This window comes from Mixophyes fleayi, chromosome 3 (genome assembly GCF_038048845.1).
Source record: "Mixophyes fleayi isolate aMixFle1 chromosome 3, aMixFle1.hap1, whole genome shotgun sequence".
Lineage (NCBI taxonomy): Eukaryota > Metazoa > Chordata > Amphibia > Anura > Limnodynastidae > Mixophyes > Mixophyes fleayi.
Genome location: NC_134404.1, coordinates 213003218 through 213029479, shown reverse-complemented (window position 1 = coordinate 213029479; position 26262 = coordinate 213003218). Strand labels below are relative to the sequence as shown.

The 26262-nt window shown below is 40.0% G+C and overlaps 1 protein-coding gene across 1 annotated transcript in view; it reads right to left on the bottom strand.

Moving 5' to 3' along the window:
- ENPP1 (ectonucleotide pyrophosphatase/phosphodiesterase 1) overlaps window positions 1-26262 on the bottom strand; it is a 91284-nt gene that overhangs the window by 43777 nt on the left and 21245 nt on the right. Inside the window, exons 4-10 of the mRNA XM_075203087.1 lie at window positions 22832-22957; window positions 15919-15979; window positions 14251-14348; window positions 13277-13356; window positions 12404-12523; window positions 9179-9288; window positions 6196-6261 (exon numbers count right to left, since the gene is read on the bottom strand). Coding sequence (XP_075059188.1) covers window positions 6196-6261; window positions 9179-9288; window positions 12404-12523; window positions 13277-13356; window positions 14251-14348; window positions 15919-15979; window positions 22832-22957 — 661 coding nt within the window. The remainder of the gene's footprint in view (window positions 1-6195; window positions 6262-9178; window positions 9289-12403; window positions 12524-13276; window positions 13357-14250; window positions 14349-15918; window positions 15980-22831; window positions 22958-26262) is intronic.

The window sequence follows — 26262 nt, the reverse complement described above, 5'->3', positions numbered from 1 at the left end:
TCTTATTAAGTGGCTATTCACTGCAATGATAAAATCTGGGAACTCAGAAATAGAATTCATTTAGTCTCACCTCCATAGGTATCGCTTGTATTTCCACAGATAAAATAAACTTTAGATCTATTGTATCTATTACATGCGGAGATCATGGGGAGCACTTATATGGATCTATTTATAAAACAGTGATCTTACCTTTTCACCAAATTTAAGAAAGGTTAACACCATAGAATTAAATAGTTCATCCTACATAAACCTAGTTACCACCCCATCAACCATTATTTGGATGGTGAAAGGACATCTTTTCCTTAAACGATAACACCATTTCAGTGTCCATATGGAGCGCTACACTCCATCTCCCATCGTGATAGTGGTGTCTCCTGTGATCTAGTAAAGACAGGAAGTGGGGCAGCCTCATGGGAACCCCATCGCTCTACTGAGCATGCACAGACAGGAAGTTCAGTTCTCAGCAGATTCTTCCAAGGGACAGATGAACTGTAAAGAAGTCATATCTAAAGCTGCATCAGTTTTGTATTCTCTTACTTAGATATAGATATATAAAGTGACCGGAGGCACAAAATATATATGAGCAACCGGTTCTCTGACATTGCCCACAATATAAGCTTACTACCGTCTGCATATATTAATGTACTATAATAGTGTTAAGTACATTAACTGCATAAGCTTGTCATACTGCCTGTCTGCTGCAGTCAGTATCAACTGTATATATGTACACTATATGGACAAAAGTGTTTGGCCACACCTGTTAACTATTAAATAAAGGTGTTTTAATCAGACCTGTTGCCAGAGGTGTATAATATCAAGCACATAGCCATGCAATCTCCATTTGCAAACATTTGTGATACAAAATGGGGCATTCTGAAGAGCTCAGTGACCTCAAGCGTGGTACTGTGATAGGACTCCACCTTTGCAATAAGACTGTTCATGAAATTTCATCCCTGCTGGATATTCCACAGTCAACTGCAACTGATATTATTAAAAAGTGGAAGCATTTAGAAACAACAGCAACTCCGCCATGAAGCGGAAGACCACGTAAAATCACAGATCGGTGAGTGCTAAGGTGCATGGTGCGTAAAGGTCGCCAACACTCTGCTGATTCTATAGCTGAAGATTTCCGAACCTACACTGGCATTAATGTAAGCACAAAAACTCTGCAAAGGGAGCTTAATGGAATGGGTTTCCATGGCCAAGCAGCTGCATGCAAGCCTCACATTACAAAGACCAATGCCAAGCATCAGATGGAGTGGTGTAAAGCACATTGACACTGGACTATGGAGCAGTGGAAGCATGGAGTGACGAATCACGCTGCTCTGTTTGGAAGTCAGATGGGCAAGTCTGGGTTTGGCGGATGCCGGGAGAACATTACCTGCCTGACTGCAAACTATGCCAACTGTGAAGTTTGGTGGAAGAGGGGTAATGGTATGGAACTGTTTTTCAGAGTTTGGGCTAGGTTCCTTATCTCCAGCAAAGGGCAATCCTAATGCTTCAGCATACCAAGTTATTTGGACAATGCTATGCTTCCAACTTTATGACAACAGTTTGGGAAAGGGCCTGTTTTATTCGGACATGACTGTGCCCCTCCAGCGCACAAAGCAAGGACTACAAAAACATGGTTTGAGGAGTTCGGTGTGGAAGAAATTGACTGGCTCCCACAGAGCACTGACCTCAACCCCATCGAACACCAGGCCTTCTCATCCAATATCAGTGACTGACCTCATAAATGCTCTACAGGATGAATGGGCACAAATTCCCACAGAAACACTCCAACATCTTGTAGAAAGCCCTCCAAGAAGAGTGAAGCTTTGATCGCTGTAAAAGAGGGACCAACTCCCTATTAAAGTATATGTATTTGAAGACAATGTCATTACATTCCCTGATGGTGTAATGGTCAAGCCTCTGATTACTTTGTCCATATAGTGTATATATCGTCTGTTACACCTAGTTCTGAAATAAAACCAAATTGGTTAAGTCTCAAAACATCCTTCCATGATAAGTTCTATTTATTTTAAAATGTCAAAGCCAATAGTTTTATTATCTGATATTTTAAATGAAATCCTGCAAATGGATCTGGGGTCAGTTTATAAAAAAGGATCACTTTCACCATACATGCGTCACCATACATTCACAATAGAAAGAGGATAGAAGTGACTGGGAAGAGAAGACTTTCGCTGCAGTGTTACATTGCCTGCGAAAATACTTGCCAGTGAAACAAAGTTTCAGTGAACTGTCACCACTGTCCCAGCTGTTCTACATTATTAGGAGACACTTCATTCTTTATCTCTGTGATAAGTGGCAATAAGGAATGTTAGTGAATGCCAAAATCTGACTGCCAATGATAGACCCCATAATTTTTATTATTAACTGCAGTCTATGACATATAATCAAAACAAATTGCACACACAAAAAAACTAAAACAGTATATCTGAAATGCAGGATATCAACTATACTTAACAGAATTATTATGTATTAAGGAAAAAGTAATGTTTGAAAGTTTGAAGGACAAACTGACACACGTGGAACAAGGACAACTAGAACATCCACCTAAACAGTCTTTAACCAAGGCATGGTTCTTCGACATTTCCAGTGCTTCCAAAGAGCCAAGCTGCCCCTGCCCCAGCCCCCCTCCCCTCACCTAAAAACACCTCTGCAATGCTCAGTGCCGGATTAACGGAATGGAGGCCCCTGGGCTAAGGGGGCCCCCATTCCCCCGTGAGGCCCCCCCGTTAGCCGACCGCCCCCCCCCCCCCAAGCGCTTACCTTTTCTTCCCTTGTCACTGCAGTCCTCCTTCGCAGCGCGCTGTAAGCTGCTTACTGAGGAGATCTCGTGACACTCTCGTGAGATCTCCTCAGTAAGGAGATTACTGAGCGCCAGAGAAGGAGGATTGCAGTGACAGAGCTCAGCATTGATCGGGCCGGGGGCGCCCCCGCCCCTGTCCTGATCAATGATTCTGCTGAGCTCTGTCAAGGGCCCCCTGGATGCCCGAGGCCCCTGGGCTGTAGCCCAGTTAGACCTCGGGTTAATCCGGCCCTGGCAATGCTGTGTGCATCTGCCACTGGTACATGCAGCACTGAAGCAGTATCCATAGGCAGAGCATACCCTCAAACAGTCGTGGAATTGGGATGGCGGGACAGCACCCTTTATTTGAGTTTATGATGGAATATAGTATAATAATACAGAACTATCGCTTAGAACTACTCTGACAGGCACTTGCATGTGGCTCGTCTCTTGCCACAGAATGCTGCATGTGGCCACAGGAGCTAATCCCCTTGGAGAGGAAAAGCACATGGGAGGTGACTTTTAGCATAGCTTTGATTGGCTGTTCAGTAGTTTAGTTTATATGTACAGCAGACCGAGGCAATCAATGGCTCTCTGGCTGTTATGGGACTTTAAGTTCCACAAAAGCTTCATCGCAACGGATTGCATACTTATGGTGTAACATGTATTGTTAGTAGAGATGGTCACTGATCCCCGTGTTTTGGTTTTGGATTCGGTTTTGGATCTGGATTACCGTCGTGTTTTGGTTTTGGTTTTGCAAAACTGCCATTGCGTGTTTTGGTTTTGGTTTTGTTTGGTTTTGTTTTGTTTTGCTATTTTTTTGGAAAATCCATGTTTTTGGGCCTAAATTAACCCAATTTAGTGCTCCAACTGTTTTAGAGACAAGTAATCTAATTGTTGAGGTAATAAATCATCCAAAAAAACAGTTTAATTCTTCGTTGGTAGGCCTATTCTACACACAAAACAGATTGTCTTCCTCTCCATCTATGCATATTGGCAATGCAGCCATCGTCTTTGAATGTATATTACACCCTACACTTATAGTTAAATATGTAAAGAAATGGAAAAAGCCAGTTTGGTTTCTGTCTCTCAAGGCCCCCCTCCACTTGTATAAAATACCAAAAAATTCAGCCATTATAGACTGTACAATATTAATTGACATGGAGAAAGCCAGTTTGGTTTCTGTCTCTCTAGGCCCCCCTCCACTTGTATAAAATACTAAAAAATTCAGCCATTATAGACTGTACAATATTAATTGACATGGAGAAAGACAGTTTGGTTTCTGTCTCTCTAGGCCCCCCTCCACTTGTATAAAATACTAATAAATTCAGCCGTTATATACTGTACAATATAAATTGAAATGGACAAAGGCAGTTTGGTATCTGTCTGCATCAGATCCTCTCTCCACTAGGAGTAAAATAGAAAACTATTCAGCCGTTATATAATCTAGAATATAAATAGAAATTGAGAAAGGCAATTTGGTATCTGTCTGCATCATAATCATCAACATCATCATTAGCGCCCTCGTCGCCTACACAAATCTCCCCCTCATCCTCTTCTAATTCCAAAGTGGCATCCTCAATTTGGGTATCACCGGCTACACTCGGGCTATTAAGGCACACATCAGCAGAATGCTCACGATTAGACATCCCACTGTTGGATGGACTCTCCACAGGGATTGTTGTCATTTGTGAATCAGAGCAAATATTCTCCTGTAATGCCTCACTGTTATCTTGCAGCTCAGCTTTGATGCGTAACAGTAGTTGTGCACCAATTGTAGGCTGGGTAACTTTTTGGGATATGCCACTAATAGCCAAAGGTGAAGGCCTCATTCTCTCTTTGCCACTGCGTGTGTAGAATGGCATGCTTGCAATTTTTTTTTTATCGTCACTTAACTTTTGCTCAGTTACACTTCTTTTTCGCTTCAATACAGTAAATTTTTTTTTGGTTTTTGTTTTTTGCACTAATTTGAAAACACTCTGTTGTTTGACATCGCCTTGGCCAGATGACGTACTGGGAACACTAACATCAGGACTGGTGACAGAACCTGGTTGCTCATTCAGATCATATGTGGACTGCTTTGAATCCATTCTGAGCGCAAACCACTGGGGAGTGCTAAAAATTATTTAGTAGATACTGCTGACAGTTATGACTTTTGACAGCCAGAAATATTAATGCACAATTAAGGAGGACACCCCAAAAGCACTGAGGAGTGCTAAAAATTATTTAGTAGATACTGCTGACAGTTATGACTTTTGACAGCCAGAAATATTAATGCACTATTAGGGAGGACACCCCAAAAGCACTGAGGAGTGCTAAAAATTATTTAGTAGATACTGCTGACAGATATGACTTTTGACAGCCAGAAATATTAATGCACAATTAAGGAGGACACCCCAAAAGCACTAAGGAGTGCTAAAAATTATTTAGTAGATACTGCTGACAGTTATGACTTTTGACAGCCAGAAATATTAATGCACAATTAGGGAGGACACCCCAAAAGCACTGAGGAGTGCTAAAAATTATTTAGTAGATACTGCTGACAGATATGACTTTTGACAGCCAGAAATATTAATGCACAATTAGGGAGGACACCCCAAAAGCACTGAGGAGTGCTAAAAATTATTTAGTAGATACTGCTGACAGTTATGACTTTTGACAGCCAGAAGTATTAATGCACAATTAGGGAGGACACCCCAAAAGCACTGAGGAGTGCTAAAAATTATTTAGTAGATACTGCTGACAGATATGACTTTTGACAGCCAGAAATATTTATGCACAATTATGGGGGACACCCCAAAAGCGCTGGGGAGTGCCAAATATGAAGAAAAAAATAATAAACCTCTATCCTCCTCTCTGCACTAGCGATTTTGGTTAGAGCAATTGCAAGAACAATATTGTATTCTCTGTCCCTGCTCTAATTAGCCTATGACTACACCCTGCTCTCTCCCTCTGTCAAATGGCGATGGATTGCTGTGGAGGCGTGTATTTATAAAGTTGAAGTATCGCGAGAACCGAGCCCCGAGATCCGACGACGTCACAATGACGTTCGGCCTCGATTTGGATTCGGAATGGGCGGGAGAGTACCGAGCTGCTCAGCTCGGTACTCGTATACCCAAAGTTCGGGTGGGTTCGGTTCTCGGAGAACCGGACCCGCCCATCTCTAATTGTTAGTGCATGCTGTAGTGTATTGTAGGACGGTAAAGTGTAATATGCTGTATAGTTGAGTTGATGGTGTTTTGTAAAATTGTACTATACGTAATAATGTATTTCTTACTTTAGAGTACAATGATATGAGACCTCACCTTGGAGTTTCGTAGCCATATAAAACAATATTTGACAGTGGACTTGAAATATGATTTTTTAAATTCCTTACATTAGAGTGCAAAAAATAATGAGCTTACCTAACATCTGCAGGTAAACGCAGCCAATTAAGGACAGACATGACTCTATCTTCAAAAGGGACTGAGCTGTAGAGAGGAATGCATTGTAATATAAAATATATATATATATATATATATATATATATATATATATATATATATTATATATATATATATACATATACACACACACAAACATTTTTCTGCACTTACAACATGATAGTAATAGAACAGTAATAAATACATTGGCCAAGATTCATCCTGTACAAAACCATCCTACAATGCAAGGGGTGCAAATGAGTTTATTATTTTGCTCATAAGATAAATACTGGCTATTTTTTTTATGTAGCACACAAATCCTTGATAGCTTTATTTGTACAGTGAAATTTAAAGTTAATCTATCACATGCCCTACCCCAACTATAAATCTGCCATCACATTTTAAGTTTACCTCCCCCTCCAATGCAACATGGTTTTCTCAATGTGAAAAGTTACACATTTTTTGGCTTTATTTTCCTTGCTGAATCAAGCCCATTGTGTTTCTATCTCAAAATATTTTTACAGCACTTTTTACAGTTTTAATTTTATTTCTTATAATACAACAGTCAGACATTATCTTAAAAAAGCAACAAATTATTTTTCTAGTATCCAGTATTGCCTGAAGTTAATGCCAATATTCACAGGATAATAGCTAATTTCAGGTTAGGGTCATAAATACTGAATTGCAGGCATGAAGTATTGGATTAGTCTACTAGTAGTATACAGTCAATTCCATAAATATTGGGACCAGAGGCGGGCTGGGCCGGGGGGCAGGGGGGCATCGCCCCCCCGGGCCGCTCAGTTTTACAGCTATTTGGGCCGCCGCCCCCCCCCCCCTTGAATATAATATTTAATAAATATTGCAAGCGGCCGCATCACAAGACATGTGATGCGGCCGCGTCAGCATCACATGTCACGCGATGCTGCCGCGTCATTGGACACGCCCGCATCGCGTGTCACGTGATGTGGCCGCCTGTGCGCCCCCTGGGCTTCCACTTACCAGCCCGCGCCTGATTGGGACATCGACACAATTCTCATATTTTGGGCTCTATACACGACCACAATGAATTTGAAATGAAACTAACAAGATGTGCTTTAGCTGCAGACTTTCAGCTTTAATTTGAGGGAATTTATATCCAAATCAGGTGAACAGTGTAGGAATTACAACGGTTTCCATATGTGCCTCCCACTTTTTAAGGGACCAAAAGTAATGTGACAAACTAAACAATCCTACATCAAACTTTCACTTTTTAATACTTTGTTGCAAATCCTTTGCAGTCAATTACAGCCTGAAGTCTGGAAGGCATATACATCACCAGAAGCTGGGTTTCATCCCTGGTGATGCTCTGCCAGGCCTCTACTGCAAATGTCTTCAATTCCTGCTTGTTCTTTGGGCATTTTCCCTTCAGTTTTGTCTTCATCAAGTGAAATGCATGATCAATCGGATTCAGGTCAGGTGATTCACTTGGCCATTGCATAACATTCCACTTGTTAGCCTTAAAAAACCCTTTGGTTGCTTTTGTAGTATGCTTCGGGTCATTGTCCATCTGCACTGTGAAGCGCCGTCCAATGAGTTCTGAAGCATTTGACTAAATATGAGCAGATAATATTGCCTGAAACACCTCAGAATTCATCCTGCTGCTTTTTTCAGCAGTCACATAATCAATAAATACAAGGGAACCAGTTTCATTGGCAGCCATACATGCCCACGCCATGACGCTACCACCACCATGCTTCACTGATGAGGTGGTATGTTTTGGATCATGAGCAGTTCCTTTCCTTCTCCATACTCTTCTCTTCCCATCACTCTGGTACAAGTTGATATTTGTCTCATCTGTCCATAGGATGTTGTTCCAGAACTGCAATGGCTTTTTTAGATGTTGTTTGCCAAACTCTAATCTGGTCTTCCTGTTTTTGTGGCTCACAAATGGTTTATATCTTGTGGTGAACCCTCTATATTCACTCTTATGAAGTCTTCTCTTGATTGTTGACTTTGACACATATACACCTACCTCCTGGAGAGTGTTCTTGATTTGGCCAACTGTTGTGAAGGGGGTTTTTCTTCACCAGGGAAAAAAATTCTTCTGCCATCCACCACAGTTGTTTTCCGTGGTCTTCCGGGTCTTTTGGTGTTGCTGAGCTCTCCGGTGTGTTATTTATTTTTAAGAATGATCCAAACAGTTGATTTGGCCACATCTAATGTTTTTGCTATCTCTCTGATGGTTTTGTTTTGATTTTTCAGCCTAATGATGGCTTGCTTCACTGATAGTGACAGCTCTTTGGATCTCATATTGACAGTCCACAGCAACAGATTCCAAATGCAAATGTCACACCTAGAATCAACTCCAGACCTTTTACCTGCTTAATTGATGATGAAATAACGAGGGAATAGCCCACACATGTCCATGAAATAGCTTTTGAGTCGATTGTCCCATTACTTTTGGTACCTTAAAAAGTAGGCGGCACATATAGAAACCGTTATAATTCCTACACCGTTCACCTGATTTGGATGTAAATTCCCTCAAATTAAAGCTGAAAATTTGCAGCTAAAGGACATCTTGTTAGTTTCATTTCAAATCCATTGTGGTGGTGTATAGAGCCCAAAATATGAGAATTGTGTCAATGTCCCAATATTTATGGACTTGACTATCTAGTATCATACTTGTTACTAAAGATGCAACAAAGCCGTCTACAACAGATGAAAGCAATACTGATATTATGAATAATGCATATCAGAGTTGTGTATTCATTTACTACTTTACATCTTACCGCAAAAAATCAGGACAAATAAGCCCGCTCCTGATCAGTGCAAAACATTCACCCGCTTCACATAAACACTCCTTAATCCACCCCCCATGCCTACTTTCTGAAAAGGAATATTGGGAAGCATATGTATATTACAATTGGATACAGTAATTGATACAGAACTACAATCAAAAATGTATTACCACTTTTAATGTAATTACCTATTGTATATTTTATAAAAGTTTGGATAAGTTCCATTAACCTTAACATCTGATCCCGGCCAAAAGAAAGTTGCCGTCTTTAACCCTTGATTCATTGCTGTTATCCATACCTATAAACAGAGTATTTTGATCAACTTATTTGAATATTGCCACTTAAGTACTTCTCCATTTCTGGCATTTCAAAAGAACCAAAAAAAGACCCAAGAATACAACTTTACATGAATGAGTTCCTTTACTGTACAAATCTGACCAATCACAGCTTACCAGTCATGTCGAAACAATCTGCATTATTAGATACTTTACCAACTGGCACTGTATTACACACCAGTGACACGTCATGCCAATCATGATTGAGAAGGCATGTGGTAGTTGATGAGCCCTAGATAGGAAGCATCATTTAGTAGTAGCTTAGTGAATTAAAATTGGGTTACAATACAGGCACAACTTGGCAAGTTAATCTATGTATACACTTATGTAGCCCGTCTAATGGATGTTTAAATTTTTCCTGAAGTTATAAACAGGTGTCTATTGATAAATGTGCCTGTTTACCATGTCACTCATTTCTTAGACTTACTGCAATGACTTACTGTAGTTCATGACCTGTTAGGAGCAGAAGCTTCCCAACAAACTAACCCCTGACCAGAATGTTGGTGAAAATGAGTGTATTTTTGAGCAGGCCTGCAGAAGGCAAGAAGATTGCAGGGGTGGCAATATTGCAGAGTCAATTTGCTGAGTTTACCGGGAGTGTTGTAGGGGGACAAAAGTGGCAGTTCTGCACTTATCTTACCCTACACCACATTACTTTAGTGATGAAATAAAGTGCTTTAAAATTCAAAATTAGATATTATTTTACTGCCTTTTACATATTAAACCAAGCTAGAAGGACTTCTCAGTAATAAATCACTAGCCGTGCTTTAAAACAAAATCTGAAAGGCATAATGTACATATATTTATACGTTTTGGTAAAAGACATCCTGACATAGTTAATTACAAAGTTTGTCCACCTCAAGACTAACCTAAATGCTAGATACTGCCCACAATAAGACTGCATTGGTGACACAGATGTTATATCCCACCCTCAGTATGCCCATGTGCGCCACCGACCATACTATTGCAGTAACATTGAATTATTTCATTTACAATACAGTATATACAGTACTGATATTATTAACTAAAATCATAAGTACAGATATTGTTTAAAACATAGACTTCATCTCGCTTCAGACTGGAATTATATACTCAATTTCAATGACTTATTTGATATCTGGTAATGCTATTCCAAGTTGGCTTAATGTTATTTTATATCAAAATGTAAAGAAGGACAGAAAAAAATTAGTCTTGTTACATAGAATGTAATTATTATGGGATCAGCAATAATTGCTTCAACATATTGCTAAATAAATGAGGCCCTCTTTCTGTTCTTATGAATATGCATTGGTATAGAAGGTCAAATGGCAGGTAAGGGGGTTGCATGGCGATAACGATTCTCATCACTTTGCTCACTTTGCTAGAAAATGGATAGGATGGGCTGCACTACCGGGAGTCTGGGAGAAGTTCCCAAAATTCAAGAATCTCCCAAACATTCCAGAAGAGTAGACAAATATGGGCTTCATTGCTTGTGCACTAACCCTCGCACAAACTCAGCAGAGAACAGAGGCCTTCGGGGAGTGGACTGGCACTGCCTGGCCTCTCTCACCTTAAGGTCCCATTACGGTTGCACCCCTTGCTGTGGTGGTAGTTACACCACAGCCCTTTTCACCTTTCTTCAAGTGGCCTGACTAAGAAAAGCTTTATTTTTTGTGAATGTACTGCTGCCTGTCACAAGAGATGCTACTGTTAGGAACCCCTCCAGCCGGTACAACAAAACCCGGAGTCTGCTCCGAAAGCCTGGTGTGCACTGGAGCCCCTAGTGGTGGGGACAGACTTGGCCGCATACTAACAGAGGGTCGTGAATTGTGCACCGGCTGGGGAGAACCCAGGAAAGCGGAGAGAAGTCCAGGCAAAGGTCGAGGGCTGGCAGCGGATAGCGAATCCAAATAACAGGCCGAGGTCAGAGGTCACAGGCAGGGTAGTAAGGTCCAAGATACAGGCAAGAAGGGTCAGGGTCATGAGCAAACAGGCAGGGTCCAAATCCAAGCAAGGGGTCATACACCAGAGGACAATCAGAGGTTAAACACCAACAGGGCTCAGAAGCAGGAAACAGAGCGCTATAACCGGCAGTGAGGCTGCAGACCTCACTGCCTTAAATATCAGCATCAGCCAATCAGAGCCTAGCTCTGAAATTACATACAGCCCCTACTTAATTAATAATGCTCTTATTAAATTAGCCCACAGGCTTGTGTCAATTCCTGCGCACGCGCCCGGCTGTCCCCAGCCGCCGGGACACGGCTCTACTACCGTTGGTGTCTGACTGTTGCCTTGGCAATGGTCGGGTAGACTCCGGAAATGATGTCCTGGTCGTCAAGGTGACGGCCGGGACGTCAGAGGGCACCAGAACTGAGCTGCAGCGGCTGTGAGTACCGCTGCGGCTCGTAACAGCTACCCACCATTGACAAGAGGCATATTGTCACTGGCTTCCTCTCAGTACTTTGAAATGGTCTCCCTGAGCCACAATAACAAGCTGCCCCCTGTGATGTGGATGGGGGCATAGAGTCAGTTTTCATTTAACCAACAATGTCTTACAGTGGGGTCTGTCTCCTTCTTTCACGTCTATGTGAAGCAGTGCTGCTCTGAATATGCTGTGTGGTCTCTTACACTTTCCAAACATATATCCAATAATAAAAGTGATAGCATATACTTCAAAAGCTCATCAGGACTGATTTAATGAGAGGGAACTTATGAATGGGAAAGGAGCCACCCCTAAAATGTGAGTAACAATACCCACTTGTCTCACAATGAGCAATGAGGAGCTTATGAAATATATGTCAAGGTGTTCCTGATAAGCGGTTACTTTTATTATTAGTTCTCAGTTAACAGTCCGACTCCCAGAACTTCTATATTATTGAGCCATCAGGAGGTGGGGTGTGGATTAAATACAGACCTCTGTCAGTCTCTCTGTCAACTGGGATAAGAGAGTGGGGAGGAGAGTTATCTCCCTTTCATGTGGCAGTATATAATGGAACACCCAATTGGCTATAATATATATGAGAACATTAAAAGTGCATCCTATTTAATAAGACTATAATCACAAACAAATGTAATATTTTCTGTTTTAGTTATACATACAGGTTCTCCTTGGTACCATGAAGGGTGAAACTTCTCTTCATTTCTTAGTGTGAAAAATACATTCCTGTGAGGATCATACATTTTATTGTCCACAAGACCATGTGACTCTGGATAGAGTCCCTAGAATCAGAAGAGCATGTTAATACAGAGAGTATTCATTTTATGCATGCTGTGTCTATATAAAATGCAGATAAATTGATACTAAGTAGCTGTACTAGTGTGTTCAAAAAAATGTCATCTCATTTTATAACCTGTAAAGGAAGACATTTTTATGTAAAGATAACATGGTTGTGAACATACCAGCTTAGCAAAAAAATGCTGCAGCGGGTCAGAGAAACTAGAATAGGGCTGCAGATCTCCACTTCTCTTAAAATATAAAAACATAATGCCCAGATCATTTTTATATATGATTTATATTTTTAAACTTTTGTGTGACTCCAATAGCAGAGTATGTATAAGAGACAGAAATGTAAATTTAATCATGACACGTCACTTGACACATGAGTGCATGCTAGGTGCGCTGACAGATGTGGCAAGTTTGTTGTAGGGGTTGGGTTAGGACTATTGAGAAGCAAAGCCCATGCTTTACAGAATGAAGCCAACAACAATCTTAAAAAACATCACAATTTAGTTTTGTCTCGTTATTATGAAATTCACTTGCATGCAGGCTGTAACAGCAGCTGGTAAATGTGAAATAGAGTAATTGATACTAACAACATAGTAGCCAACTATCACTATTTTCCAAGAAAAGTCACAGAATTTCATTAATTGGCACATCTATGAATAGTCACTCAGATTTATACAACCTTGGTCTAAACTTATAACATCGTGAAATGTGATACATTGAGATATGCAACCAATAAAACCACTTACTGTTACAATACTGTAATGGTTGGGAAACGTTTTTGACGGATACACCGGCCTTAAAGCACGTGTATATGTCCCACATTGTTCTGAAAATGTAAACAAATTAACCTAGTGTAAGTTGAATATAAGCTATGGAGAAGCATAGCAAAGAGCAGGGTTAACAACAGTTGTTCAGGTGGCTTTAAGACATCAGTAGGGTAAAAATCAATCTAGTGGGCCTTCATACCCATTTTACAAAATTTATAGCAGCCCCCACAATTCGGGCATTTCAGCTTTGCAAAACAGAAGTACAAAACAAAACAAAAAATCAACTAATACAAAGCATTCTGTGTGAAGTTCCTTCCATTTTTATCATTTGGAGATGAAGCTCTATGAGAACTTGGGATAGTTGTAGAGGTCTACAGTTAGAACTTTTGAATTTGAATTAGGACTTTTGGGTACCTTGAGATTTAAGATGATTGTAGGACCTATGTCCTTGCAGTCCCAGAACAAAATGGCCCTCTAGGAAAACAGCCCTGTGCTTTGTGATAAGTGAACTGGGAAGACAGACAGATGTGTAAATACTTTATTTTTTGCATGTTCATGGGTTAATACTTTCCTTGCTCCCAAAGCTCTTACATTTCCTGTCTCATCACCGTCAACTGAACCAATTCCAGTCTGTTGTTGGGCGTTATATAACAAACAATGCACATATTTAAGACTTGTAACACGTAATAAAGTATTAAAGAGCATGACAGTGATATTGAATAACTGGGGTAGGAAGCGTTTCTTTTAGTCCCACTTCTCTGTAGACTTTCACTGTAAAAATCCTATATTGGGGTGACCATAATATAGAATAGCCAAGTCAATCAGAAAATAATCACTTGACCCATTAGTGGCAAAAAAACACTGAAATTTGATGTCTATGTGAAGGAATAATGCTTTTACGTTAACTTATCTTCAGCTTCTGCACTGCTGCGCACAAAGGTGAGGGTACTTACTCAGTTTGCTGATCACAGGAAGAAGTCCTTCCCACACATATAAGTATTCAGCTCTGAACCCATCCAACGAGACTAAGATAACCGGAGGATGAGAGAACCTATAATGCATTAAATAAATGAGTAGACAGCAACTTAATAATCCATTTATTGCCCATTACTAGGTTCACCATATACAAATTAGTATTCTGCGTATGCGAATTTAAGCAGTGGTGCAAGTAAGCGATCTTTGGGGAGAATTCAATTCAGCACAAGTTGCCTTGCATGTCATTTATACATAACTAATGCCTCCTGGAAGCAAAAATTAGCATAATTGATCCCTATTTCCAGGCTCACTGAGAATCCCGTAATTGAATAGCTTTCCCTGTATTCGGAGCGTGTAAATGACTCGCAAATTAACGTGGAATTGAATTTGCCAAGAAATGTACTCTAGAGAATTTTATAGAAAGAGATTTCATAAGGACAAGAGAGATTCCAGGAAAAAAAACACATCAAGCCCAGTATTAGAACCTCTACTGATTTTATGTACATTAAAACAGGACAGTGATCTGCAGATCTCTAGAGAGGCAACAAGAAATGTAATGCTTGGAAGGTATTAGTACAAAGATCACAGATGGTATTTTCAAAAGAGGATTTGTTATTATGTGTATGGTGTAAGTTTGTGTGTTTGCTAGGTTCTTTTATGAAAAAGGAAAAGCTCAACGGTTGTTTAAAAAAGTAGGGAACATGAGTGCTATAGAACCAAAGCAATTATGGATTATACTAATTTTCATTGTGGCCCATAACCACCCAAGACACATGTGCCACTTCTAATCACAAATAATGGTATATAGGGATCCCAATAAATAATGAAAATAAATTGGGTTAATTTTCACTTTGTTTTTTTATTTTGTTTTTATTGATCCATTGAATCATGGTACAGATTGCACAGTCACGGTAAGACATGTGCAATCTTGAATTTGCATTGACAGTGCAGAATAGGGTTGGGTAACTTATCCCGCTGACGAAAATTTTGACATTGGATCCCCCTACAGGATGACCCCGAAGGTATAATTCCCAACAGAGTGGTAATACTGGCAGCTTAAAAAACAGACATCAAACAATTCAGACGAATGAAGTCACTTTCAAGGGCCACAGTCTGACTCGCGCTGTTAAGCTGCTAATTTAAGGAGACGCCAACTGTACAATGTTCTAGGCTTTGTAAAGAACAATATACAGCCGGCACCTCCTTAAATTAGCAGCTTAACAGCTCGAATCAGATTGTGGGGCTTGAAAGCGATGTCATTGTCGGCTGCCAAGATCTTCATTCTTCATCTGAATTGTTTGACGTCTGTTTTTCAAGCTGGCAGTATTAATATTCTTTGGTGTCATCCTATTGAGGGATCCAATGTCAGCGTTTTCATTGTCGCATAATGATTACCACCAGCAGAATATTACATATGTTGTAGAATCACACTTGGATGAACATACATATGTATTTCAAATACTTGTCGAGTTTTACAGCTTAGTCATAAAAAGACTCCTAGTAGTTTGGTTTAATTCTTTTCAAATTTTCACTTTTATTTTAAAGTGTTTATTAAAATTATTGGTTAAATTATTCATGATAATTGTTACTATGGTACATTTAAATATGCTTGAATTTATGAAGGAAAATAGTAGCCATAAACTCACCCAGCTGGGCAAATTGGTGTTTGGATATTTTCACATTTTTCTTCTACCCAGCTTTTGTTTCCTGAAAGAGAAAATTAAAGGCTACTACAGACATAGGTCTTATAGAATATAGTTGTTATACTGAAAAAATATTGTTTGTCTAAATTGTAACCCTACTCTTAAAAGGAAATGTTCACTTGTAAACAAGTGGCTTTCACACAAAACCCAAACATACATATTTGCAATGGAGTGCAAGTTTATAATCTATAACACTGCTTGACACTATAAAGTAAATCTGTTAACTTTAATTACTCTGGGTAACACTTCATTGCAGCCTTAAAACCATTGCCTCCCACTTCATACTATTTTACCTTTTAAGCAACCATTTGTACTATGCTGCCCAATCAGACTTCAGGCAGCTTGGTGATGAGACATATTGGAAAATTTCGATTCAGTACAAAACTCTATTGGATTTCACCAGTTCAATGACCATGAACAGTTCGTTGTACAATGGTCAATACACCCAGATTTGAAGATGTGGTTCAATATTTACGTCTCGCATTCATCTTTCATAATTTACTTTGAGATTTGCCATTTACAGTTCCTGTTCATTGTTTGCTAAAAAAAATATTTTTAAACTCTTTATATTTTTGAGTAATAAAAAGTATTTTCAGTGGGAACACTACTATGTTTGAAGTCTGCTGCTTACACTCTAATAACTACGTGTGCCGAGCTCCTCCATTCCGGGTTTAGCACACACATCCAGGGGTTTAAAAAAGTGGAGATGTTGCCTATAGCAACCAGTCAGATTCTAGCTGTCATTTTGTGGCATGTACTAAATAAATAATAACTAGAATCTGACTGGTTGCTATAGGCAACATCTCCACTTTTTCAAACCCGCAGTTTAGTAAATATACCTCCCAGTCTCAAAATATCGCCCAACTCGACAACTATACTCTGCACAAGTTCTCCGTCTCTCATTACATGCTCCCATTCCCATTTACAGGACTTTTTCTAGGATGCTCTTTTCCTCGTATTACGGTCACTAAGACACACTCTGCCTCAAATGATGGTCACTGAGACACGCTCTGCAACATATGGCGGTCACTAAGATGCTTTCTGGAACATGTGGTCACTAGAATGTTCACTATATTGAATATCGGTCACTAAGATGCTAAATGTATTGTACATCAGTTAATAGGAAGCTCTCTGTATTGTATATTGGCTATAAGGATGCTCTCTGTATTATATGGTAGTCACAAGGATGCTTTCTGTATTATATGGTGGTCACTAGAATGCTCTCTGTATTGTATGGTGGTCACTAGAATGCTCTGTCTATTATATGGTGGTCCTTTTTCTGCAACATTTCATGATCACCAGATCCGAGAAAGAAAATAGTCATTCTGAAATGAACATAAGTTCTGTAGAACAAGCTGCCATTAGAAGACACATCAGCTTCAAATCAGAAGAATAAAATGTGGTTATGTAGTGTCCTTATTGATGCTGACAAAAAGCCAGAGGGGCACCAACAGCAGCAGTAAAACTTGGTCAAAAACCAAGACATTTATTTACTGGCAGTAGCGAATATAGATAAGCACCGAAATAGGTAATAATTCGGAAGATTATAATGATGCTGGGTGGAAGGCAGTGCAAGAAGGAGCAAATTGTTTATTTACATTTATATGAAGATAAAAATGCAGAAATATAAAGGTGCTGGTGATGGTGATAATGACTCAATTTAGTTTGCAATTCACCAAGAATACAATACTTTGATATGCAAACCATATTTTATTGCTGGTGCACAAATTTACTCTCACTGTAACTGACCCTACGCCTTCAAAAACACGTTGCATTGACTTCAGGTTAGCAATAAATTGCCAGACCAGATGGAATAACATTTGCAATATGCTTGGCTGAGTGGCTTCATTGGCAACAAAAAGCCACACTCCAGGCAGCTGAAGGGGGTCTTAAGACATACTAGGCCATGGAAAGTCATTGGGGGACTTATGCCAGTCGCTAGTGTCATTCAAGGAGACTTTGATGTCAGTTCAGTGTGTGGAGAATGAATAAAGAATATGCTATTCAGTTGAACACATTTGGCCAGATTCATTAAGGAAAGTAAGGCAAAAATTAGTAAGTTTTCTCCTGTTTAAACCATGTTGCAATGCAAGGGGTGCAAATTAGTTTTTTATTTTGTACATAATTTAAAAACTGTGTTTTTCATGTAGTAAACAAATACTTTATAGCTTATTTGTACGCTTGTTTGCTTTACTTTCATTAATGAATCGGGTCTATTATGGCCATCCCATGACAAACTAATGACATCATGATGGTCTTCATAGAAACATCAATGACTTATGTTTGCTAATAAACACTGCTAAATTCTAAATTGGTTTATGCAGTTTATCTGGCAATTTTAAATTCTGAAATGTATGCTTAGTTAAAACTCATATTCCTAACTACTGATGTTCATTTTCAGTGTCCAACCTACATGATCATACCTCTTTAGTGTAAATAGAATGCAAGATATATTGCTTATAACACACAGCTTAAATAAACTAAAATGACAAACTGCCACCATAACAGAAGCTGGCACACTAAGGAAGTAGTTTTAGGCTATTTTAAAAGTACAGATTATGTAACATCCAACATAACATTATACAATTATGCTGATCCCACCACAACCCCCTTGCCAAAAAAACAAAACAAAAAGCAAACTAAAATTACAAGCATATTATTACCATCAAACCCAGTATGTACTCCTGACATAAGGATCAGGAAGGAAAAAAGAACAATGAGCAGAGCTTAATATCAATATCAATCAAGGTCAATTTCAATGATTGTTTATATTCAGGAACACAAGGTCAGCAGAAAAGCTACTTAGGCACTTGTAAAAGGCTTTCGGCCTTAGGGGATTGTAAAAACCTGCAACTGTAAGAGGGCTGCAAGGCTTTTTACACAAATGCAGGTAGAAGGCCAGGTGGTATACATAAGAATCATGCTCACCTTTAGTCGACACTGCCCAGATGTAGCAGCCATTGAAAGCCAAGCAAAACTTTATCCCACCTGTCCACTTCCTATCCCTTGCTGGTCTGGTGTTCTTTCTGGTGGTGATGGTGATTGTGGAGGAAGCACAGTGCCGTCTCTAGATGAAAAGCAGGGACATCACATAGAGCCTCGTTTCATATTGTGCCGGTAACGAGCTCTCTCTGCTACTCGAACCCTAAGCCTGATCTAATCAAGCAGTGAGGTCATGGATGGAACCTCTATTGAGGTTCATCTGGGTGTGTCCTGCATAAATATGGCCCATCACACTGGGATATTGCAAACAAGACAAGTGGCAATCTCAGAGTCACATACAATTCACAGTGTGGCAGATTGAAGAACACCCACACAAAGGAAGTGTTGCTTAGGAATTGCTGTCATTGTTGTACTACACATTTGGGTGCAGGAACAGGATCAGCAAGTCCTGTCTGAGAATCACATGCTCCAAAACCAGTTGAGAAATCAACAGGGGGAACTGACACTTTAACTACCCTTGCAACATTAAAGAGAATGCAAAGGTCAAAAGGAATCAGCATTTCCAACACAAAATTATTTACTAATCAAATAATACATTTATTCCTTATTATTTTTTTTAATAAAGTTTGTCTATTTTTCTCAATTTCTTTTTTTACTTTATAATTAATAATATAATTTTGCTAACGAATCTGGAACTAGAAGCCCAATTCCGGGCTTCCAGATCTAGTGTGCATGCCTGCTCAAATATGCGTAAAGGAGTGGCTGCAGGAGTGGCCTCCTGCTAGTCAGTATCACAGGTGAGCTGAGCATCACTCCCCCAGCAAAATTGTATTGATAACCTGAGATGAGACAAGATGTTCTATCGCTGAGATAAGCAGAGATCAGTTTGATAAATAGATCCCCTCAGCCTACTTTTCTAGAGAAGCCTCCGAACCACACCCAGACCACCATTTTGGTTCAATAAAAGGGACCAATATGTCATATAGCATGACTGCGTCACACACAACTGACAGCGATACAGTAAATTCACCTATCAGGCTAAAAAATATCTTTGCTACATCCTAATCTGTGAAAAGGTGCCCCCCATAGCCCGTGAAGAGGGCGAAGAAAGAATAAGGAGAAGGATACTTTCAGGATCGCAGGATGGATGCAGGTAAGGCCACCTTGTTTCTTGCAGATGCTAGCAATGATGACAGCAAATCAGCAACAATTTGCTGCTAGTGGATCAGTGGCCAGATCGGTGAACCAATCCATGCCCACAACCAACCCTTTGAATGAGCTGCGTTGAGCCAAATCGGGACTCACTCCAAGACCAGTCTGGGCCAGCATGGCGCAAAGGCAGAGAAAGTTCCGGGACGGCGTGATCAAGACAAGAGACACTGGGATCAAACCTGAAGATGCAAGAGTTTGCCACACCTGATGGCAAGGAGTGTTTTTCAGGACTCGGAGTGCCCCTGTTAGAAAGACTGGAGAAGACAGTACAGAACTTCTAGAACAGATAATAACCCCACAGTGATGATAGGAGAATGGAGTACACTTGCTTTTCTATTTTCTTGTCAGGCCCGTGAGCGCCAGACCACAGTCGGCCGTCACACCCGTGAGCAAAAGCTATAGTATTCAGGCATAGGCCTGTGGGGCACTTTGAAGTCAAGAGTAGCCTGTGCCCACCAGTTTAAAGCCAGTTACTAGGCTTCTGTAGTCAGCTATTTTGTATATTCTCCCATAGTCTCATTTTGCGTGTAGTAGCAAACACAAGTAAGGAGAAGAGCTGTTATTTTACAGTCAAAAGGTAGGTCACTGTGTTAGCATAGTGTTAGGGCCACTTTTGTTCTTATTTTCATTAGACCTGTGGTAACCCCTTGACTTCTTTGCGGTCTCTGGAGGGCTGATTGGCTGTTCTGATCTGGCAGGCTCCTAATGGGCAGTGCAGTACAGTCTCTTGAGTTCCGGCAAGTCTGCTGATGGTTCAAATTGAAGTGCCTAGTTTAAGTTCAAGTGGAGCATCCAGCGGTTCCAATTCAGACAGTGTTTCTCGTGGAGTGGTGGAGGTACTCATTGTGAGTTCCGGCAGTGGTCGCTGACAGTTCCAAGTGGGGGCTCCTTGTTCTGCAATGTGCTGTTACTTGATGTTCCTTCATTGGCTGAATTGGTTGACTAGCCACTAGAAGGGTGTGAGCATCTCATAGTCGAGTGGGGGGGGGGTAGCTTTCATGGTACACCCCAGTAACTAGGGCATGGTCACACCAGTCAGCTCCCCTTTAACAGCAGGTGGTTACAGTGTGTTTGGTATTTTTGTTTGTATTTATTGTAGTCAGCAATTGGTAGAGAAGTGCATCACACCCAGAATTAGGCTAGTTTGCGATATGGAGATCTTTTAGTTCTGAGGATCTTTGTGCGTGCCTTTAGAGCCTGTAATACTGTGGGTGGCACACTTTACTGGATGCAGAGTTAGCTTAGTTGCCTGGGAGGACTGTTCTATTTTGTCCCTTACGTACTGAGTGGAAATGCACCCATTGCAATTCATTTTAATCCAAACTACTTTCAGATGCAGTAACTGCAATGAGTGAGGTTGAAGAAGGCACATTTAAAATTGGACTCTGTCACAAGCTATTGCCCTAACTCAGGGTCAGCATCTGACAACGCAGGGATTGCACTGTCACTCCAAACACCAGTTAACAACTTGCACAGAATCTTTTCCCTCTGCATGTCTCCCAACAATATCTGTGCAGATACCAAAATCCCTTCTCAATCAAAACCACCTACCAGCACTGACCATTTAAACATTTGGGGAAAAGTTTTTCTTTTATTACTTATTTTTTTAAACTTTTTATAACCATTAAACATTTTGTTTGTGTGACTTGGTGGTTCTTTTTCCCTATCTCTCTCTTTATCTCACAATCTCCTTTTCACTCACTGTCTAATTCTGCTACCATCTTATGGCACAAATTAGCATGATCGAGCCTTTTAGTGGGTTTCAAACTTTACATTTCATAGAGAAAACATGATTAATCATGGCACAGAATGGAACCAATAAATGAGAAGTCTAAGTGGAACAAAAATTATAATGGGAATTGCATGTGGAGTCTTAAGGTCAAAATTTTGCAGCCAAATGTGGAATTAGGCAAACATTCTACAGCAAACTCTAACAAATGTTACTTTAAAATCGAGACTTGCATCCTAAGTACTACTTACAAGCATACTTGTAAGTAGAGATTTATTAAAAGTTATTTATATAGAGCCTACATATATATAAATAATTATTAATCATTGTCATTAGCTCTTGTCCCAGTGGAGCTTACAGTCTATATTCCCTACAACAGGGGCACACACACACGGGTTGGATTTTGTCAGAAGCCAATCAACCTACCAATATGTCTTTGGAATGTGAGAAAAAAAAAAACCAGACGATCCAGAGGAAAACCCATACAAAACACGGAGAGAACATTAAAACTCCACACAGATCTTGTGTGAATCGAACCGTTGACACCAGTGCTCTGAGGTAACAATGCTAACCAGTGTACTACTATGCTGAACATGATAGCTGCAAATTTGGCAACCCTGCCCCTTTAACAAACCAGTGGTAACCCTTTATAATCTATAGTTTGCTCTACCATTATTTTTTATGGGGCCTGGTCGTGGTCTACCATGTATAGTGGAAACCAGCCCAGGTTGTCTAGTGCTGGGATTGGTGGCAGATTTAGGAAGGGCGATTTTGAAATCCGTCTTTTTGGGGGGCTTCATGCAACCCTACTTATAAGGTTAATAATGAATATAGTAAGCCAGTATTTTTAATAGATTATTCCTTTATAAATTTCAATGATTATCCAAAAACATTCAGGTGGCTTAAGGGGTATGCATTTACTCATTTACTGTTATTTCAGCATGTAGACTACATACTTCTAGATAAACTCACCTCTGCAGACAGAATCATAATTAACACAGCAGTCGTTTGTGTCTTTGCAGTCGTCAGAGCAGGAGCACAGACTACCAGCGAGTCTTTTCTCACCACATCGTAACTTGTCACATGTCCAGATGTGAGCTGCATGACAACAAATATGAAGTAAGTGACAACATTCACTGTAAAGTTAAACGGGAAAAGATGTGGGCTGTTACTTAAATATAGTGACTGGATTAAGGTGGGGCAGTAGTGTGCAAATTTTTGTATTTTAAAGAAACAAGTGTCATTTCTCTGATGAGCAGAACTATGCTTCTTCCATCTATGGGATTAAAACCATATTTGAGATATAATGCTTGTTTCAATGTTCAACTGTTGAAATATGTAGAGACAGCAAAAAAAAATGGATCCAAATGGTATGACTGAGTAGCCACTCCTACAATGAGCAGCTGGCCTTCATTCACAGGTGCTGCATTGGATCACACCATTATATGTCCAAGTGAAAATATCAGTTTAAATAGCAACCACAAGTGCCAGAAAATTACATTAAAACATTAAAGTGAAAATAAATTTAAAGATACATATAAAACATTCTATACCAGCACACACAAGGATTTACGTGACATTACAGATCATAACAGAACTTACTTTTTACAAAAAAGTATCAAGAAACATTTGTTTTTCTAAAAGAAAGCCTTTTCTTGGCGCACAATAAGTATCAATTCACCAAAAATATATATATAAAAAAATCTCAAATTAATAAAAGAGTTAACTAATAAAAGGAATTGTGATGGGATTGATATGTGGACTCCCCAACAACACACAGTACATAAAAAGATAACTATATATCTTAAAGTACATATATTTTATAGACATCTGTGTTAGTGGTATTTGTGATGAGGCTTTGGACTAACTCTCAGTGCTGTACATAGTTATCTATATTTGTTTATCTGTTTATTCCAAATCATATGTAACATACTTTTAGAGTCATTTCTATGGATTTAATATAAGAACCACCTCATATGTTTCCTCTGCTTTCATTCCCTCCTTGGGCCCTTTCAATCTGGCTTCCATCACCCTCACTCCACAAACCAAAGTCACCAGTGATCTTCTCTCTGCCAAGTCTAAGGGTCAGTTCTCCTTCCTCATTCTTCTGGACATCATGGCTGCTTTCAACACTGTGGACTAACCTCTTCTCATGAACACATTTCCCTCTATTGGCATTGTTGACACTGTTCTCTCCTGGTGGGGTAATTTCCTATCTGTCCAACTGTTCCTACTCTCTTCCTACTGTTTTTGCCTCCCCACTTCTTTTTGACTGGCTGTCTGTTGCCCAGGGGGGGTAACTAGAGGGCTCTCCATGCTACTGCTACTGCTTCCCTGACTCTTGCAGAAAAAGCAATGCATTTGAACACTTTTTTCTAGACTGTTTTCACCTAATAACCTTAAAGCTCTGGCTACCGATGCCATAACCACTCTTGACTTTAATGACTTCCTGCTTTTCTGCCTCATATCGCTGGGTTCATGAGTTCAATTCCCAACCATGGCTTTATCTGTGTGGAATTTGTATGTTCTCCCTGTGTTTGCATGGGTTTCGTCTGGGTGCTCCGGTTTCCTCCCACATTCCAAAAACATACTAGTAGGTAATTGGCTGTCTGTCAAATTGACCATAGTCTCTCTGTCTGTGTGTATGTTAGGTTATTTAGACTCTAAGCTCAAATGGGGCAGGGACATTGCAGCAGAATTAGTGGCGATATATAAATAGCTGCTGATGATTATATTTGTTCTACATCTATAGCTATAGCTGCATCTACTCTCAGGGTTGAGCTTCACTTTTGGGCTTCCTCATATCCAAATGGATATATCCACTTTAGACTCTTTGCACTAGACTGAGGTTTCTCCCACTTGGGTCCATTCTTTAAAAATCAATTATTTCAACATTTGATGTACATGAAAACCCATTTTTGTCTTCAAAAAGAGTCATTAGTTGCAGAAGAGATTGATGTTTCACCCATTCCCATAGGCTTAAATTTCAGAAAATTTTCCACATTATCCAGATTAAATAAACTAAGAATTTCTTTAATGTCTACTGATGCAACACTAGAATAATGTTAAGAATGTTCTAATATCTCTGGAGAATCCCATTCAGAGGATCTGTCTTCCATATTTATGCTTGTTAGAGATCTGGCTCTTTTAACTCCTTGGATTGTATACAATTCCTCTTTGATTACAAATTACTTTTTCATCCATCCAGTAAGCTCCTTAAATTGTTCATTGGGCTGACTTATTACTTTGGTTTGGGAATTGCATATAGCACAAAACACTTCTTCAGACTCTGCTATTAAGTATTTATCACAGACTGCACATTTTTTTTGTGCTTTATTTTCCTTATTTCTTTTCACAGGTTCTACAAGAGCTGAAAATGAGAACACTTTTACTAGCCAAGAGTACAAAAAAAAACAAAAACCCCATAAATTAGGATTTTACTTGGAGCGGGTTGCAGCGTTTTGAGATTGGGCTCAGACTCCCTCTTGCTGGGCAACAGGAGGTCGCTCTCTGAAGCAATATTACAGCACTATCCTCCATAGTGTCCCATGATGATGTTTCGTGCACACAAGTACAGACACTGCTCCTAGCATGCTAGGGCACAATTTTCAAATTCAACAACACAGGCAGCAGCGCAGCGGATCCCCGTCACCAGCCCAACCTTAGCTTACCAAACAAGTTGTGCATCGCTGGAATGAAACCCAGGTAAGCCCTGCACTACAGAAAAACTTCAGACTTCTCCCTTCACTCCATTGGCCTTCATGACAGTTATTTCCTGGTTCACTGCCTACCTATCGAACCGCTCCTTTGGTGTTTCTACCTCTGACACATCCTCCACTCCCACTATCTGTTGGGGTCCCACAAGGCTCTTTCCTTGGCCTTTTACTTTTTTCATTCACCTCTTCTCTTGGGGCACTAATTCGCTCATTCGGCCTCCAATACCACCTCTATGCTGATGACACCCAAAACTAAATCTCTTCCCCTTAACTCTCTCCTTCTGTACTATCTTGTGTAGCCAACTGTCTTTCTCCTATCTCCTATCTCCACATGGATGTCCCAATGCTACTTAAAGCTCAACATGTCCGAAACAGAGCTTATTATGTTCCCTCCTGCCAGAGTCACCACCTGCCCTCTAATCTCCCTCACTGTCAATAACATCACAATTTCCTAAGTCTCCCAAGCCTGCTGCCTTGGTGTCACACTTGACTCCACCTTCTGCTCTATTCTCCCATCTCCTGGGCCCACTTGTCTTGTGTGGTCCGAATCCAAATTTTTGCAAAGCATGATATCCTGCCACCCACTGGAGTTAGTGGAGACTGGATCTGCAGAAAGTCATTGGGTTCTTTGCTGTCCTTGTTTCCACCTTTTCGGTCTGAAGGGCCGAAAGGACTGTGTTGTCATAC